General features: G+C 42.9%; 1 protein-coding gene across 3 annotated transcripts in view; it reads right to left on the bottom strand.

The window, feature by feature from the left end:
* The window catches only part of RABEP1 (rabaptin, RAB GTPase binding effector protein 1), a 38,747-nt gene extending 22,226 nt beyond the window's left edge, over positions 1 to 16,521 (bottom strand). For all 3 annotated transcript variants that reach the window (XR_013923093.1, XM_080357037.1, XM_080357038.1), the window contains exons 1-2: positions 16,366 to 16,521; positions 2,024 to 2,152 (exon numbers count right to left, since the gene is read on the bottom strand). Coding sequence is in view for 2 of the 3 variants with exons in the window: in XM_080357037.1 (XP_080213163.1) it covers positions 2,024 to 2,152; positions 16,366 to 16,399 (163 nt within the window). In the remaining variant the exon portion in view is untranslated. The remainder of the gene's footprint in view (positions 1 to 2,023; positions 2,153 to 16,365) is intronic.
* Positions 16,522 to 17,246: the final 725 nt, after the last annotated feature.

Raw genomic sequence — 17,246 nt, 5'->3', positions numbered from 1 at the left:
TAATCAATTCCATCTGGAGAGTATCCAGAGTTGCTATGGCAAAGAACAGTGCTTGAACAAGGGGGTGAAAGAAGCACTGATATTAAAGCATCTACCCGTAACAACTGAACAAACATCAGCAGGTATCGTTAGGGAACATTATTTCTTGACTTTGCTTGCCCTTGCATTTTGTTTAGAAAGTACCTTTGCACAGATGCAGCCACAACGTAGACACAGTAGATATAACCCATGAATTAATATACCTGATGAAAGTGAACTGCACTTTTAATTAGTACATTATTATTTAACTGAATTTGGATAGAATGCTTCACATCTCTTGAACAGAAACCATCTATGACCACTACCTAGAGCCCACATACAAAAACTATGCAGCCTAATTTGTTCTTTACTGTGGCTTTGCTAAAACTAAGCTTCTCCTAAAAACATTCAACAGGAACACCCACTACGTCTCTAATTATTACAACCACAAATTAAACTAATTTCTCCCTGAGCTAATTGAGTACTCAAAAGGGCATTAATCCTTGTGTAACAAAACCAGGATCTTGTAGCATTTATATTACTTAGTTCTCAAATGACAGTATAAAAGATGGACTGACACAGTTCCAATGTGCATTTAGAAAAGTGTCTTGGAGAACAGGGAGGGAGGGAGGGAAAAAGTAATTGCTTGTAATTACTTGTATATTCTGCTCTGCTATCCTTTCACTTCCAGACATATGAAAGTCGGACTTTGTTTTTCCCCGCTCATCACAATTTATTTTTATTTTCTATTTTTTAACTGTACTCTTCTGAAAAAGAGAGAATTATTGCTGATCTCACCAGCAGAGTTTTGTATTTAGATCTCCTTTCATCCAGTTTCTAGAAACGCAAGGAAATAGGTCTTCTCTATGATCTGATCTTCATTATGCCTGTTGTATTTCTGCTCTCATAAGCTTATACAAGCAGCTGCAGTCTTAATGCATTATTTTTTGGCTTTGCTTTCATATGTTAAGGACAGGAAAATCATCAGGATTAGAAATAAATCAATTTGGCTCTCAGAACAGTAGCTATCTCCACTCTCCAATTCTTCATCAGATATTCGAGCTTGCATGGTTCACATTTTCCTATAAAGAGTGTTATTGAAACAGATGCCCTTGGCTGGTATTAAAACTTTTATAATGTTTGTCTGCTTACCTTCTACCTCAGATGGAAATTTAAGACAAATTAATACTACACAAAAAAGCTACCCATGAATTCCAGCCAGCATACCACCCTGGCAACGTCTTCCCACTTACCAGATCAGCTGCTGTTCAGAGAGAACAAGCACAACGTGGATTTAGAATGTCAGTACTAAAATTCAGTGGTGATGTTTCTTGGTGTACACCGAGTTGCTCTGCTGACTCCTATCCATTTTGGCAAATCTTGAATTCTAAAAATTCACTCTAGGAAGCTAAGTAGTCACCCACTGAAATGTACTCTCTCCTTGCCTCCGCTGTTCCTAATATGTGTCTGTTTAAAACACTACGGTCACTTTTTCATTTTTGGCAAATCAGAAATAACAATCATGCTGGGTATACAGTCAACTATCCCAATACTGCATGAAAACTCCCTCAAATCCTAATTATCCTTAACCAACTTCAAAAGAAAAAAAAAATAGAAAGTATGTAGTGTGCATAGGCAAGTGGGGAGAGGACAAGGGGTAATGGGTTGAAACTGGCACACAAGAGGTTCCACTTAAATTTGAGAAGAAACTTCTTCTCAGTAAGGGTGACAGACACCGGAACAGGCTGCCCAGGGGGGTTGTGGAGTCTCCTTCTGTGCAGACATTCCAACCCGCCTGGACACCTTCCTGTGTAACCTCATCTGGGTGTTCCTGCTCCATGGGGGGACTGCACTGGATGAGCTTTCCAGGTCCCTTCCAATCCCTGACATTCTGTGATTCTGTGGGAATAACAGTTGGCATTACAATTGTTCTTCTTCGTGCAGGGATTATTTGAAACTCAGGTTTAATTAAACTTTAGAATAATAAAGAAAACTGAGAGCTTACCTTCCTTAGCCAAATATAACTCCTTAAATTTTCTTCTCTTTTGATTAAATTCTTGCTCAAGCTGTTGCTTTGTACGCAGAAATTCTGCATTGACCTTTTCCAATTCTGCTACCCGTTGTAGAAGAGCAACTAAAAAACAAAACAGATGATAAGGTTTGTCACTAACAGTTAATAAGGCATCCCATTGTGCAAATTTGAGGTTTGGGGCTTATTCATTTTAAAATATCTTTACTCATTAGCTCAGCTGTTGCCCCATGGTACATCAGGACAATTAGAGTCCTTTAAGCAACAAAGGAAGATAAGTTTTCTCAGACTGTGGCACCGAATTGTAAAAGACAACTTCACAGCACCAGAGGTGCATGTAGCAGGGAATTGTGTAGAAAACAATCAGTCTCTCAAAGAACACCAGAATTTTTTATATCATGAAGGAAGAAATGGGGAAAAAAAAGTGTCAGAATTATTACTATTGGTGCTTCTTTCCCAAACACTGGGAAGTTAGTCACCAGGCACAAGAACAATGTGTGAATGCCGAGCAACAAAGCACCAAGTTCTCAACGGCTGAGGTCAAAGAAAACAAAGTGCCAGCTGCTGAGCTAACAGCTCTGGAGGAACAAAGCACAGAAGAACCCGTAAACTCAAAATTAGGTACCATTATCCTTCCTGTCTTCAGTTCTGCATGTTCACCAAGACAAGGTTTCTCAGACTGTATCAGAGAAGTTTCCCAGATGCCCACTGTATTTCTCTATGGAGAAATAACTGACCATAAGATAAAACTCATTTCCAGCAGGTAAAAATCCTCAAAGGCGCACATACATCACGCTGTTTTCCAGTATTCACCGCATTTGCACTTATCTGGTGGTACAACAAAAGGGGGAACAGTAGGAAGTCCACAAGACAGCTAATGATTTTTACAAGGTGGTGGTTATTGAAAAAACATACGATACTACACTATAATGTTATAAAGACCCCCCCACAACCACCAACCCTATACTATTGATCTTCATGTGCAATATTAACTCTTTTGCACTTCAAGAAGCTCAGGTCTCATTAGGTGCCAGTTTCATATTGCACACCTCAGAATTCAAATAGGAAACAGAAACAACAGACAGATGAACTAGAAGAAAATCCACCTCCATGCTGCCATGCACTGGACAAGCAGTGTTCCCCTGCACAATTCTCTGTCTGTTCTGTAAAAGCATTTTATGAACATGTTCCAACTCTGTCGTGCAAAGCTGAATCACTTCTTTTCAGTTATAGCCTCTATATAGCACAGAATAGATCCCCCAAAAGACTGAAGCATCAGAAGTGTTTACAAATCACACCCAACACACTTCCCACCAAAAGCAAGTAGTGAAAACACAGTACAAAGGCTACACGACTTCAGCAGCATCAGACATTTAGACTTGCAAACTGGTGGAATCAGTTCTAGAGCTTATAGTGGTAAAACACTGGATAGTCAATGCCACTAAGATTGAGTTATATTTATTTATAGCTCTGTATGACTTAGAGTAAAAGCAGACACAAACAAAAGGGCATTTTAAAAGCACAGGTACGTTTTACTGATTGCTGCTTATGAGGGCATCTGATGTTACAAAATACAGCGCTTAATCTGTTCAACCGACTTCTTGCCCTGAATTTAGGTCCAATTCACCCCAGGCCTGTAATAGATCTGAAAAAGAAAACTGTGTTGACCACTGCAGGCCATCAACTGAAAACCAACCAAAAACCAAAATCAAAACAAATCCCCAAACCAACACACCCATTTTGCAATGCCAGTGTTCATTAACTTGCCAGAGTCACTGTGCTCCCACTGCCATGGAGAGAAATGCAGTTATCAATGTTTAACGACACCGATGAAGTATAAAATCAACACGGCTTGATGGATGGGCAGCTGGTGGAGCGGCGCCCAACCCAAACAGGAGCTTGTGTTACACACGAGATCACAACAGGCACAGAACATGCTGTATTTCCTAACAGCAGTAGTGCTGATGATCTAATTTCCTAATTAGGGCCCTAACTCATCAAGGAACAAATACAAACCCTAAGACTCCATCTCTTAATTTCTTAAATAGCACTGAGAAGAACTTAAATTGAAATTGATATGCCAAACCGATAAAAAAACAAGCAAGCAAGAAGTTCCTCTGACCAACAATTTATTGGCTGTAAATCACGCTTTTTCTGCCAGGATATGGGGGCAAATAGATTACTGATGACACAGTCAGATATGCCAATTAAGCTTTGTTTCTAACGAACAGCACACATGACTGGAATGTGGTCATGGGTGGCTATATCCTTTTCAGGAAAGACAGGCCAGCCAGGTGTGGTGGTGGAGTTGCTCTTTATGTGAGAGAGCAACTACAATGTATTGAGTATTGTCCAGGCATGGATGAGGAGCGAGTTGAGAGTCTATGGGTGAAAGTTAAGGGGCAGGCTGGCAGGGGTGATACTATTGTGGGTGTCTATTATAGGCCACCAGATCAGGGTGAGGAAGTTGCTGAGGCCTCTACAGACAGCTGAGAGCAGCCTCACAGTCACAGGCCCTGGTTGTGGTGGGGGATTTTAACTTCCCTGATGTTTGTTGGAAGGACTACTCGGCCAGCCACAGTCTAGGAGGTTCCTCCAGTGCCTTGACAATAACTTTCTGATGCAAAGAGTGGAGGAGCCGACTAGAAGAGGTGCACTGCTGGACCTCATCCTCACTAACAAGGAGGGTCTGGTTGAAGCAGTAAAGGTCGAGGGCTGCCTTAGTTGCAGCGACCATGAGATGGTGGAGTTCAGGATCAGGATAGCAAGCAGAATTGCAACCCTGGACTTCAGCAGGGCAAACTTCGGCCTTTTCAGACAATTGCTGGGGGAAATCCCATGGACAAGGCTGCTTGAAGGTAAAGGGGCCCAAGATAGTGGGTTAATGTTCAGGGACTGTTTCTATCGGGCACAAGACCAGAGCATCCCGATACGTAGGAAGTCAAGAAAGGGAGCCAGTCTGTTTAACCACAGGAGAACCACAAAACTATTGGGAGTACCCAGAGAGAAACTCTAGTAAAAAAAAAAAAACAAAACTAGAACTTTCTCTTAACCTGCTCCACAGCAAAATTTCAATTCAAAGAAAACACAGGAACACACACACATTTTTTTACTGACTAGTTACTTAAATGTTGTTTCACAGATCAGCTCCCAAAAGGATTATATTTTATGTATGACAACGTTTCCAGTTACAGAAACACACAGTGACCATTCCAGAACTAAGACAGACAAAGCTGATTATCAATGACTATTTTTGAGTACTAGGTCTATTTATAAAATTAAAGCCACAAAGCTTTCTACTTGATATCTAAAGTGTCAAACATGACGTCAGGTTCAGTTCTACACAGCTGAAATCTGAAAATCAAGTCAGAAAAAACCTACACACACAACAAACTTCTGCCATTTTCCACCTATTTATTCTCCTGTCACCATTGCTCAAGACTAAAATATGGAAAAATAAAACTTTATGGCTGCCTATTTTTCTTTACTTCCTAAAAGTACTAAATTTTATCTATCATGCTGCTATCACCAGAGAATCTTCTCAGAAACAGAGTCCTGGTGAGCCTGAATGCTTATCAGAATATCTCAAAAGTCAACGGCAAGCTACAGTCTGGTGAACACAGACACTTTGAATACACGTACAGCGACACAAGATGGAGAGAACTGAGTTACCAATCTCATCATGACCACCAGCATTTTTCCTGCTCAGTGCTTGTACCTCATTCTTCTGGCTGTAACAATTTTTCACTTTTATAACTGCTCTTTACAAGAGGATCGATTTTTTTTTAAAAAGACTGCAGGAAAAAAGCTCAATGGCTTCTTGGGATTATGAAGGGTCTATTTACTTTACAGGCTGTGTACATGTACTCCAACTAGTCACCGCTTGAGCAAACAAGAGCATGGTGATGGCAGCACAACACTCAGAGAAGATTAAGTATCTAAGCATTGGTCAAATTTCCCTCAAAGGGTTCACAGCTTGTGCTGAGTGTCATTGCTACTACGATTACACCCCTGAGCTCACTTGCCCAGGTAGATCTCCATGCCCTGCAGCCACAGCCTGCCTTGATCCCCTTGGCAAAGCTTTTTGAGCATTTCATACAGCTGAGCTCAAACAATGCTCCTGTCAAACATGACAGCATTCAGGCGCTTTCACCACTCCTGTTATTTCATCAGTCTGTCCCACCTCATTGACCGGCAGAAGATATTTTAAGCAGACACACACACGAAACTCCTGTGTCTCCTACCAAGACCCTCAGCAGAACCACCTATTCCCCTCCCACAGCATTTTAAAACCATCCCCCAAAACTGCCAAGTTGCTTAATTATTCTTGACCAAAGCACCACTGAAAATATTAACAAGTCTTAGTATTCACACTGGGATTCTTCTGCCAGGCTTTGCTGCACTACCGCATCCCATCATTTATGTGATATACCCACAAAATCCAGAACAGGATTAAAGTATTTCACGTGGCAATTAACAGCGAGGTTTGCAGAGTGTCTTACCTTGCAAGAAAAACAACAACTAAACAGAGGATATTGTCTGTTTTAGTAAACCATCAGAAATCCGCTGTTCTGATCAAATAAGAATATCTCAGATTGACAGACATTTAGGGAGAGATTCTGACAAGCACTTCACTATACAGGAGGCCACTTACACAATTTATCGCTCTGAACACCGTTAGTATAAATGCTGTCTTAAAATAGAAACATTTTCTAAACGTAGACAACAAACTCAGTACTGATTTTCTTTCAAGATAATTTAATTGCTGACTCATTTGCTGTGGGAGGGAAAAAAATCCATTTGACTCCTTATAATATGTTTATCACTTTGCCTACAGATTTATTAAAGGCAGTTCTTTTTAGGGAGAAAAAAAAAATAAATAAAGTATGACTCAGCTCTCAGGAAAAACAAACAAAACAACTTCACTGCATTGTTCTCTTTGGTGAAGAAATTTAATATAGAAATCAAAACCATTCCATTAATTTAAAAATTCCCCAAGATACCACTAGTCCAAGATCCCATGCTGTCTTGCCATTTGTCATAAGGACAATAATTGAGGTACTGTAGCCCTACAGGTACCAGAATCCCTTCAGAAATAGCAGTAATTCACATGTAACCCTGAAGTTATGAAGGTGAACAAGCACCGTACCAGATTTCTTTCCCTCTGTGGTTCTTTGTCCCTGCCTACATAATTTGGCCACCCAAATTGGTGGGCAGACAATAAAATGCAACAGGCAACAAGTGAAGACATATTTTCAAGGCATAGGCATTTTAAAGTGTTAGATGTCAGAACAATAGGTTGAAAATATGATGCCTTAAAGTTATGACCAAAAGGATATAAATATTAATAAATGGTTTTATATACAGTTTCCAGATGTATTTATCACTCTGGTGATAAATACAGTATGAGAATTAATAAAAGACGATTAACATCTTTATTTTATAAGGAACAGGATACGGTTCCTATCATTCGGAGTAAGGTTTCTACAGCAATTTAATAGTTTCCCTGAGAACAGACTACTACTCCCCCAAGCCTCTATAGTCTATTTCTTGACAGAAAACGTTGCTATAATTCTATATATTCACATTTTTTGCTACCACTTGTCAACCAAATGAATTCCTGAACAATTAAAAAGGAAGAAAATCCTCCTCCAGCATGACATTTTCAAAATTTTTAAATATGCCTGGAGTATTAGCAATACAGAACATGAAGATTTCATAATCTTGCAGTTATGATCATTTTAAATCAAATTAAATACTGGTGGTCATCTGAAGAGGTAACTCAGCACTCCTCCCTCACCCTGACCGCTCATGCCTTTAATCCCCACCATGCTGCCCAAGCCTGTGAGGCTGTACAGGATCAGAGAAGTGAGACACCAAAAACTTGGGGGGTGGGAGTGGGTCAAACCAATTTTCAGCCAAACCAGGTCCCTGATCACACTTATCACTTGGCTGAGCATCTACCAGAACTGGTACAAATGTGACAGCGAGGATGTGGACTGGTTTCAACTCTGAAAAAAGGAGACTGAACTCTACCCTTGGACACTCATATTACTACTGTGTGGTCTCCACCCCTTCCTTTACACCAGCTCTAGCACTCACCAGCTCTTTCACTAAATCAATTAAGCTCATTAATTTAGCAGTGAGCAGGTCTCCGCTGGGTTACTGAGCTGACCTGGCTCAGCGATGGGTCCAAGGCACAGAGCTGCCACAAAGGAAATGATGGGAATGCAATTGTGGGATCAGGGTGAGCAGGATCACTCTTTCTGCAGCAGCAACCTCCGAGATGGGCTTAGCTGTGACATGAAACCACAGCCCATGGGTACAGTTTGATAATCAGTTTAAACTGCGTCCTGCTTGCCAAAAGAAACAGCCTGGTCTTCCTTCTGTCCTGCACTCTCCCCTGTGGCAGCTGAGATTGGTGTAGTCTCACAGTAGAACTTACTTTTTAAGACTTAATGACTGTAATTTGTAAGTGACAAATGACATTCTTCAAATCCTGGTTTCCATTCAGGCTCTCCAGGGGAAGCCTACAAACTTAAGCTGTATCAGAAAGCAAATTCCAAAGCTCAGCTTTCTCATCAGTGTTTGTATACACACAGGTTTTGAACAAACGCGGCGAAAGGGTGTCTCCAGGATAATGCAGTTACACTGGTACAGAATCTAGAACTGTAGATAAAAATACGTCAGAAAACATTTGTATTCCAGAATAAGGCTAGGCTCACACTTACTTGCAAGGAAACATGCTAGTACAGAACTGACGTTTGATTAGACCCTATAACGTGCCATCACAACCTTTCCTGATGTATCACCAGCTAAAGGTCTCAGCACCACAACTGAATGCAACCTCTGTAGCATCAGGAGTTTCTACACCATCCAGAGATTTAGCACCTTTATCTCCAGTTTCATCTAAACTCCATCAGAAGCTGTCAAGACCAGACCGACAGCTACAATACGTTCACAGCTAGAATCGTCAGTCAAGCACTGAATCCAGAGTTTGGTTAATTATGTTCCCATTAATTTAGCATACATCTTGAGATACATCACAAGGAATAAGATATACACAGATATTGCAAGCTGGCAATTTAGAAAACCTTACTTGAAACCAATCGTTAAAAGAAAATTTAAAAGACATAGCATATGACATAAAGATGCCAGTTTGTCGGATGGTTTGAGCTAAGAGTCAAATTTATGCTTCATATTTCAGCAAAATACACCAAGTAACACCACAGCTAAAGTATATCACAGTGATTTCCGCACAGACTACTGTTAATGTAAGATGAATGTCCCAATTTCTGTCTGAAGTCAACGTGAGTCTAATATGAACTTCAGTAGGCCTTAGGAAAGACCATTTTCTTAAAGGGTACGAGACATGAAAATTTGTAGTGGATGGCGAACATCATTATTGCTTGAGCAATAACTTCTAGCACTCATCTGCGTTTCTTCCTATGTAGATTAAACCAATGACACTGAAAATACAGATGTAAGGATTGTTTTATGCTCTGTAGTTGTATCCTACTTTGCAAGTTACTGTATTATTTTTAAAGCAACCAATCATGGTGCTAGTCTAATCATTTTGCATAGCACTGATGTAGTACAGATGAAAATACAACACAAATATCACTTGTGGTAGGGAGTATTCTAAAGGTAATGACCCACGCAAATACAAAACATAACCCTACCAAGGAATGGGTATGGTGGGTCAGCAGCTACACATGGAAACCCTTGACAAAAAAGGTGATAAGAGCACTTTCTTCATTCATTTTGCACATTTCTCTCCTTTGCTGCCACTAAAATAGCATTTCAAGTCTTGTTGCAATTATCTGTAAGTTAAAAACCTGTATGGACAAAAGATGCAATAAAGCTCAGTCTATTGAGGTCACTTTCTGAAAGGCAGGGGTACCATACAGTTAATGCTTTTCTTGTCTTTCAATTATTGATTCTGATTCACTTTGCCACGGATAATATCTATCTGTTATTGTAATTTTTGCCCCATAGCTTTACTAAAAAACATTCTCAGAAACCACAAAATACAAGAAGATAAATATTTACAAAATATTCCCACCTGAATTTAAATTTCTTCTCTCCTTACTGTGGTGAGTCACACAGAAAGATTCTGCTGCTTATTAAGTAACTAAATCAGGCTGCCTTTTTTTTTCCCCCTAGTTATTTTTCAGTTCTTAACACTGCCAGACACACAAGACAAGACAGAGCCCTTAAATCCATACAGAACATACCCAGCAAATTGCAGCAGTCCAGGTTTCCTGCCCTGCTCTCCACCAATAGCAACTTTCAGAACTGCTCTGACAGCCAAGAGATGGAACACTCATAGTTTTCTACCTTTCCAAGAGGCATAAGTTAACTTCCGGCAATTAATTTTTGCAATCTGTGAGACACTTAATTGCTTTGATTTACAAATAAAGATACCAAGGTATTAAAGAATTACATGTCAGCCAACCTCAGGATAAATTATTAACTGAAGTTCATTGCCTCCAAAATACTATAACCTGTTTGGAGAAAACACTCAAAACCTAAACGTGTATAAGGCAGGGTTGAAAAGCAGACGAGTACTTGCCCTATACCAAGCATAAAGCATAAGAAGATGTTTTTCTCTTAGTAAAAGAAACTGGAGAGATCTTAAATAAAGAAAAAGATATTAAAAAAACCAGCAAACGAGCTAAGATTGAACATAGCCAGACAGCAGCGCTGTTTAGAAAAGAAAATACGCTTTTCACAGAGGAAGTTTGTATGGTCATATGATTTTCTCTAGAAGAACGGAGGCACGGAGGGAACAGGGAGCACAGGGGTGCTAATGCAGAGCCTGGAGCGGCTGGACGAGATACACGGGACACCCACAGATGGGAGGTTGCAGAAGGCCTGCGAGAGGGAGAATAGTATTTAAAGGAAGTAAGGTGAGGGCTGGGAAGCACTGAGGAAACCAGAGGATTAGTTGAAGAGCAGCAGTTGCCCAAGACAAGGTCAAATGACTGGCTGTTTGACCGGAGAGGAAAAAATCTGTGACCAAAGGTCAAGTGAGGCCACATTTCTGCTGCTTAACTGTGTGGAAGCAGAAATTGCCAGGGGAGATGGAGAAAGATGTGAAGGGTGATACCAAAGCTTTTATTTTTCCTCTCTGTGGTATTTGGAGGAGTCAGGCCAGGAAAGACAAGCACAGGATGGGGACAGGGAGAAAAGAAGCACCATGGGTCAGCCCAGAGCCAACAGGAGTCATGGCTGACAGAAATGGACATGAATTAAAGAAATAAATATAATAAACACAGCAGTTCCTCATTTTATTAACGTTCATGCCACAGTTCTGCATTCTTCAGTACTATAGGCACTGCTAATAAAGCAACAGGACAACCCAGAAGTTTTCTCAAGCATCAGGTACATTCCAGTGAAGACTAAAAAGCAGTTACTTTTTTTCTGACAGACACAGAAATATTTACTAAGGGTACGCTACTCACTTGTTCCTCCTGTGCCAACTTATATAAAGATAGCAAATGATATTTTTTCCAGAGATAATTCATCATCATGCTTAACTGACTATACCATGACTAAAATTACACAATGCTCACACTATTTATAGAAGAACTTGCAGAGGCTAGTACCACTAACTCAGATACCATTAAATCAGGTACTGAAAACAATTCTGCACATAAAGACTACGAACCACTACACCTTTGGAGTGAAATACGTTCCTCTTAAATACATACACACAATGGCACTTGTAGCTACTCTCTTTTTCCAGCCTTGCTGTCAGAGACTGGTTAGAGGTCTGCTTAGTAAGTGCTGCTTATCAATGTTACCGGGTCTTATCTTGGAAGACTTCAGTCAGAGGAAAGCCATAACCTCATGCTTTTAACTTCATGCTTCTATTTAAAGAAATACCAACTATAATAAAATAACTAAAGGTAATACAGAAAACTTCACGTTAGACGTATTTTTTAATGAAGTTAAAAGTTTAATGAAGTGCCTGGAGCAAGATCCCAAGCAGTCAACCGTTCAGCCGTCACATGGGGTGATGCCTCCGGGATTGAGTCCGCTCCCACACTGAGAGACGTGGTTTGGTTTAGCTTCTTAAAAGTTTTAAAACAAAATTCCTTCTTCAATCACTTTCGAGGGAGCGCACACAAAGCAGTTCCACAGTGGGAATCCTCTCCGCCCACCAAGGGCTATGGGAAAGCAACTCAGCATCTTGAGGCACCCGGCCAGAAAGGGAAAAAAACATTTACTGAGGCCATCGTCTCTGTGACGATGGTGAAGTGGCCAAGAAGCAATACAAATGGGCAAAGAATCAGCCCATGTGTTAGAGTATATTCGTTGTACCTTCAGGAGAGTCAACAGCTAATTATAAAGAACAGGGTCACGGTACTTTTTAAAATTAAGAGAGAGATTTGGGACTTGGCTTCAACAGGAAAATAGACACCCTGAGTGTGTATATTTCCACTCTGGAGCAAACAGATCTGCTGAGCAGATCAAAACTTCCTTGGACAGTTTAAAAGGTGGAAACATGTATGTTCAAGGCGTCTGTTTTGCTTTTGAAGCCAAATCCCAGATTTGTCCACTGAACTGACACAGAAAAACATACAGCTAAAAAAAAAAAAAGTGGATTTGTGGGTTTTAATGAAAAAAATATATTTGTTTAATAATATTAGCAACTATTAAATAATAATAAAGCAAAGACGAAGCAAAACGAAAATAAGGGATGAAATTTTTTTGGCTCTTGGAAAGTACCAACAGTTTTGAAGTTGCTCCCCAAGAGAAAAAGAGTTCAGCATCTGACAGTTACATCAACAATACAGAGCTGAACCTCAGCGCCCAAAAACAGTCCCCTGCCAACCACACCTAGCTTTTGAGATGAGTAATAGCATTTTTAGACACTTCAAGTTCCTTTAAAAGTGATACTTATGAGGAAAATAACTAGACATTTAAAAGCATCTAAAGCTTAAGTTTTCTTCATTAATTTTCTACGTGACATCCTAGACCCTTGCACTGGGAATACTCAGCTTCTGGGATACATGAAAAGTGCAGTGACAGCAAGTTTTGGCTCTTGTCAGGATCCTGTATTATTGCCACTGGGAAATGATGCAGCTCATGGTGCTGCTAGTGGCAATAAAATCAATACAGCAACGTCCTCCAGCCTTCCACATGCAGCCGAGCAGTTCTCTCCACTGAGAACTGGCATCATCTCCAATCACAAAAAAAGAGACACTATTTTTACCCGCCTAAGCACTGGAGTAAGAAGAAGTTACTCCAATACTGTGCGAATTCTTTCTGCTGGCAAGTTCTTATTAAAATATTTGAAAGACTGTGCCATTAACAGTTTCCTTTCTCACCGAATAATATCAATGGACATGCTATTTATCAGTCTGACTGTGCTAATGGTTTAAGTTTACTAGCGCAGTAAAAAGAGTTTAATAATTTGCATGTCATTGTAACTAATTTTAGTCTGGAAGGATCAGTGTTTTATGTAGCTGCCGTTTCTTCACTGAAGCATTTTCCAGATACAAGAAGGGGAATAATACTAAAGTCTGAGCATTCTGATAGAGAAAAACTGTGCCAAAATATTTTGTTTGGTAACCTTATTTTCAGAGATGGCGAGCATCCAGATCTGAGTTAAACCCAGAGAGGCTGTGAGCACACCACCTTCAAAAATAAAGATATTTTTAAAAATACGACATTACTGTTCCAGTCACACCATCTAGACAACACACATATTAAGTAAAATCTCCAAAAACCCTATCTTGACCAGGATCAGTAAGAAGCACACACCTACTTGCAACACAGGTTGACATTCGCTCACGGTTCACAGCCCAGTGCACAAAGCCACCCCGGCAGCCAAAGGACTCTGCACTCAGCCTTTCCCCGATCCTTATCATATGGAAACTCTATTACCCCACACAAAAGTATTAGAGGGTTATTAACATCTATACTAAGCCAAAGTACAAAATATGGTAGGATCTGATGTCCACTCTTTTCCTATTTCTTCCTTCTTCTTGGGCCCATTTTCATTTCAGTATCACCATTAGAATAGAATATACATTCCATATTATATTCCTCTCCTGTTGTTTCACACGTTATATCTACTACAGTAGAAAGAGTAGTTCTTTTATACTTGCTTTTGACAACAACAAAAAAAATCATAGTTGATGCATCTTGTACAAGACTGCATAAGGTATTTATAATCAATATAAGGAATTATAAAAAGCCATTCTTCTTCCTTAGGGGAACATACTAATTCAGTTCTATTTTGTCACACGTAATCTTATATCAGAGGTTCCACTACTCCTTTAAGCAATAAATTCAGTGCAGACAACTAAAAATATACAATAATTCCCTTCTTCAATATTTTCTCCACATTAAAATACAACAGAGAAGTTTCAAGACACACTTTTGGCAAGTTACTTAAAAATAAAACCAACACACATGAGAACAATAGTACAGTCATCAAAGTGGATTAAGAAACCCAAACTGGTCCTATTACTGCCAAAGGAGGATGAGGGAGAGGAGCCATTTTAGCAGTTGTAATTCTGTAGTGCAAGAACACAGCAACCACTTCCAGAACCCATCCAACTTGCAGCCAGTTCCCCCCACCATGTGCCTTATTTACAGCATCCTCATCTTCTCCCAGCTAGAAAGCAAGAGAAAGACAGCAATCCATACCTCTCACAAGAAGGACTTCATCAACCTATCAAATGACTAAATTTTACTTGTACCTTTTTGCCTTCTGTTTAAATATCAACAACAAATGGAATCTATGCAACCTGTAACTTTTAATATCCTAACATACCACTACCTTTCCTGGTCTAGAAGCAGCAAACATTTGCACAATGCACAGTGCCACTGCACACCTGCAGTCAGATAGTCTGCAAGAGCCAAGAAGAAAATCTGTTGGAAGTTGTTCTGTAGCTCTCAGAAGAAAAGGCTAAAGAACAATAAACAATGGTTATTCACCAGAAAGTACACAAGAGCAACCCAGACCCACATCAATCTTACAAGCATGACAGCAAGTAAATTCACCTTCCCCTTAGTGCTCTAAAAGGACGAGCATAAAATCATCTACCTTAACACAGGAAAAAGCCCACCATCTAAGAACCTTCATAATTAAAAATTTGAAAAGGTAGACTGAAATACTGAAATCCCTGAGGATTAGCACTTTCTCATGGAAGTCCAAAAAAAAAAAGTCCACACAATTCCCTAGATATGCAGAATTACGAATACATTGTTGCCCTTCTCTAAGCCAGTGCTTTCCCAGGGAAACTCGTGCTGTCTAAAAAAAGAGAGCCCTGGCATCATCCCACAGCTGGGTAAGCACCTATTCTTCAAGGTTCTGCACATCTCTCTAATCTCTCTAGTCCTCCTGCTTTTACATTCTGATCTCAAATTTCCTGCTCTCTTACCCCTTCCCATACATCCCATCAATCAGACGTTTTCCATTCAATCCCACATTCCAAGCTAAGCATTACCTGCAGTTTTTCTAATACACATACGGCTCTGTAACCCATTCCAAGGGAAAAAAATACTTCCTTGTCCATCATTCTTCCCAAGCCAAATAACCTTTCCATAACAGAAACCATGAGGGAAAGATTAGCCTCCTCCTGCACAGGTAAACACCACCTTGAGAGAAAAGCTGTCGTTATCTTTGTCATTTCTATCACGGGAACGAACCGTCCAGGCCAAGTATCCCGACCTCAACCTCCTGAAGTGCCCTTACACTGCACAAACACAGCCCTACATCATCTGTCATGGCCAAACCAACGACAAAGTCCTACCCAACCAAGAAGTGTCCACCTGGATACAAGCACCATCACCCTTTTTCTCCCCTCCCCAGGGTGGAGAGGCCCTTCCTCACCCCCAGGCCCAGAGCCCCTCTCCTGGCAGCACCGCGTCCTCTGAGCCATCATCCTCCCTCCTTGTGCCGCCTCGGGAGCCGCCCTTGTTCCTCACGGAGCACATTTACAGCTTAATAACCACCTGCGATGCCCTCTCCGTCCTCGCAAGGCCCTCCCGACCCACCTCTCCCAGCCCAGCTCGCCCCTGGGCGCCCAGCGCCCGCCTTCCCACCGCCGCCGCCCGGGCACGGCTCCCTCCTGGCCCCACAGGCCACTCCGCGGGTCTCCCCGCCCTGGGCTGCCCCGCACCCTGTCCCGGCCGATCCCACCTCCCCGTCACCACCCACCGCCGCGGCCCGGCAAGGCCGCCTCACCCAGGCCGCTGTCCCCCGCCCCCCGGCCGGCGCGGCTCCGCAGGCGAGCCCGGGGCTGGGCAGGCCGCGGCCGCCCTGCAGCGCGGAACGAGGCCGTCTCCCCCTTTACCGTCCGTCGAGGAGCTCGGGCCGGGCTGGGCCATGGCTCCGGCGGGCGGGCGGCGGCGCCGCCGCGGCCTCCTCCGCCTCCAGCCGCGGCGTCGGAGCGGGAACCGCTACGCCAGGGGGCCCCGGCGAGAGACGGGAGCTGCCGGCCTGGGCCTCCGCCTCCTCCGCCTCATCCTGACAGCGGCGGCCGCCGGCGGGAGGAGGAGGAGCCGCCGCGCAGGCGCCCACGGTGAGACCACGGGAGCGGCTGCCGCCACCGGCGCTGGCAGGGCCGGGGCAGGGCGGCTTTCCCCGGGCAGCCTGTGGCCGCCCGGCTCCATGCTGAGGAGCTTTGTCACCCACCGGCCGAGAGGGGAGGCAGGGGCGGCCCCGGCGGGAGCCAGGTTGGAGCCTCCGCCCGGGACGGGCAGGGCCGGGGCGGCAGCGGGATGGCGGAGGGGCTGGTGGGGCTGAAGGCGCCCCAGGGGCTTCCCGCCACTCCGGGTTCGCCCTGGGGCCCGGTCGTGGGCCAGGCCACCGCCTGTCCCCTCAGCCCGGCCTGTCCCCTCAGCCCGGCCTGTCCCCTCAGCCTCCCCTGTCCCCTCAGCCTCCCCTGTCCCCTCAGTCTCCCCTGTCCCCTCAGTCTCCCCTGTCCCCTCAGCCTCCCCTGTCCCCTCAGCCTCCCCTGTCCCCTCAGCCTCCCCTGTCCCCTCAGCCCGGCCTGTCCCCTCAGTCTCCCCTGTCCCCTCAGTCTCCCCTGTCCCCTCAGCCTCGCCTGTCCCCTCAGCCTCCCCTGTCCCCTCAGTCTCCCCTGTCCCCTCAGCCTCGCCTGTCACCTCCACCTGGCCTGCAGGCCCGTCAGCTCTCCTGGGCCAGTAAGTCATCCTCATGTCTGCTCTCAGT

Source organism: Nesoenas mayeri (genome assembly GCF_963082525.1).
Source record: "Nesoenas mayeri genome assembly, chromosome: 20".
Taxonomy (NCBI): domain Eukaryota; kingdom Metazoa; phylum Chordata; class Aves; order Columbiformes; family Columbidae; genus Nesoenas; species Nesoenas mayeri.
Note: the sequence above shows the minus strand (reverse complement) of the source record. Positions and strands in the feature narration are given on the sequence as shown.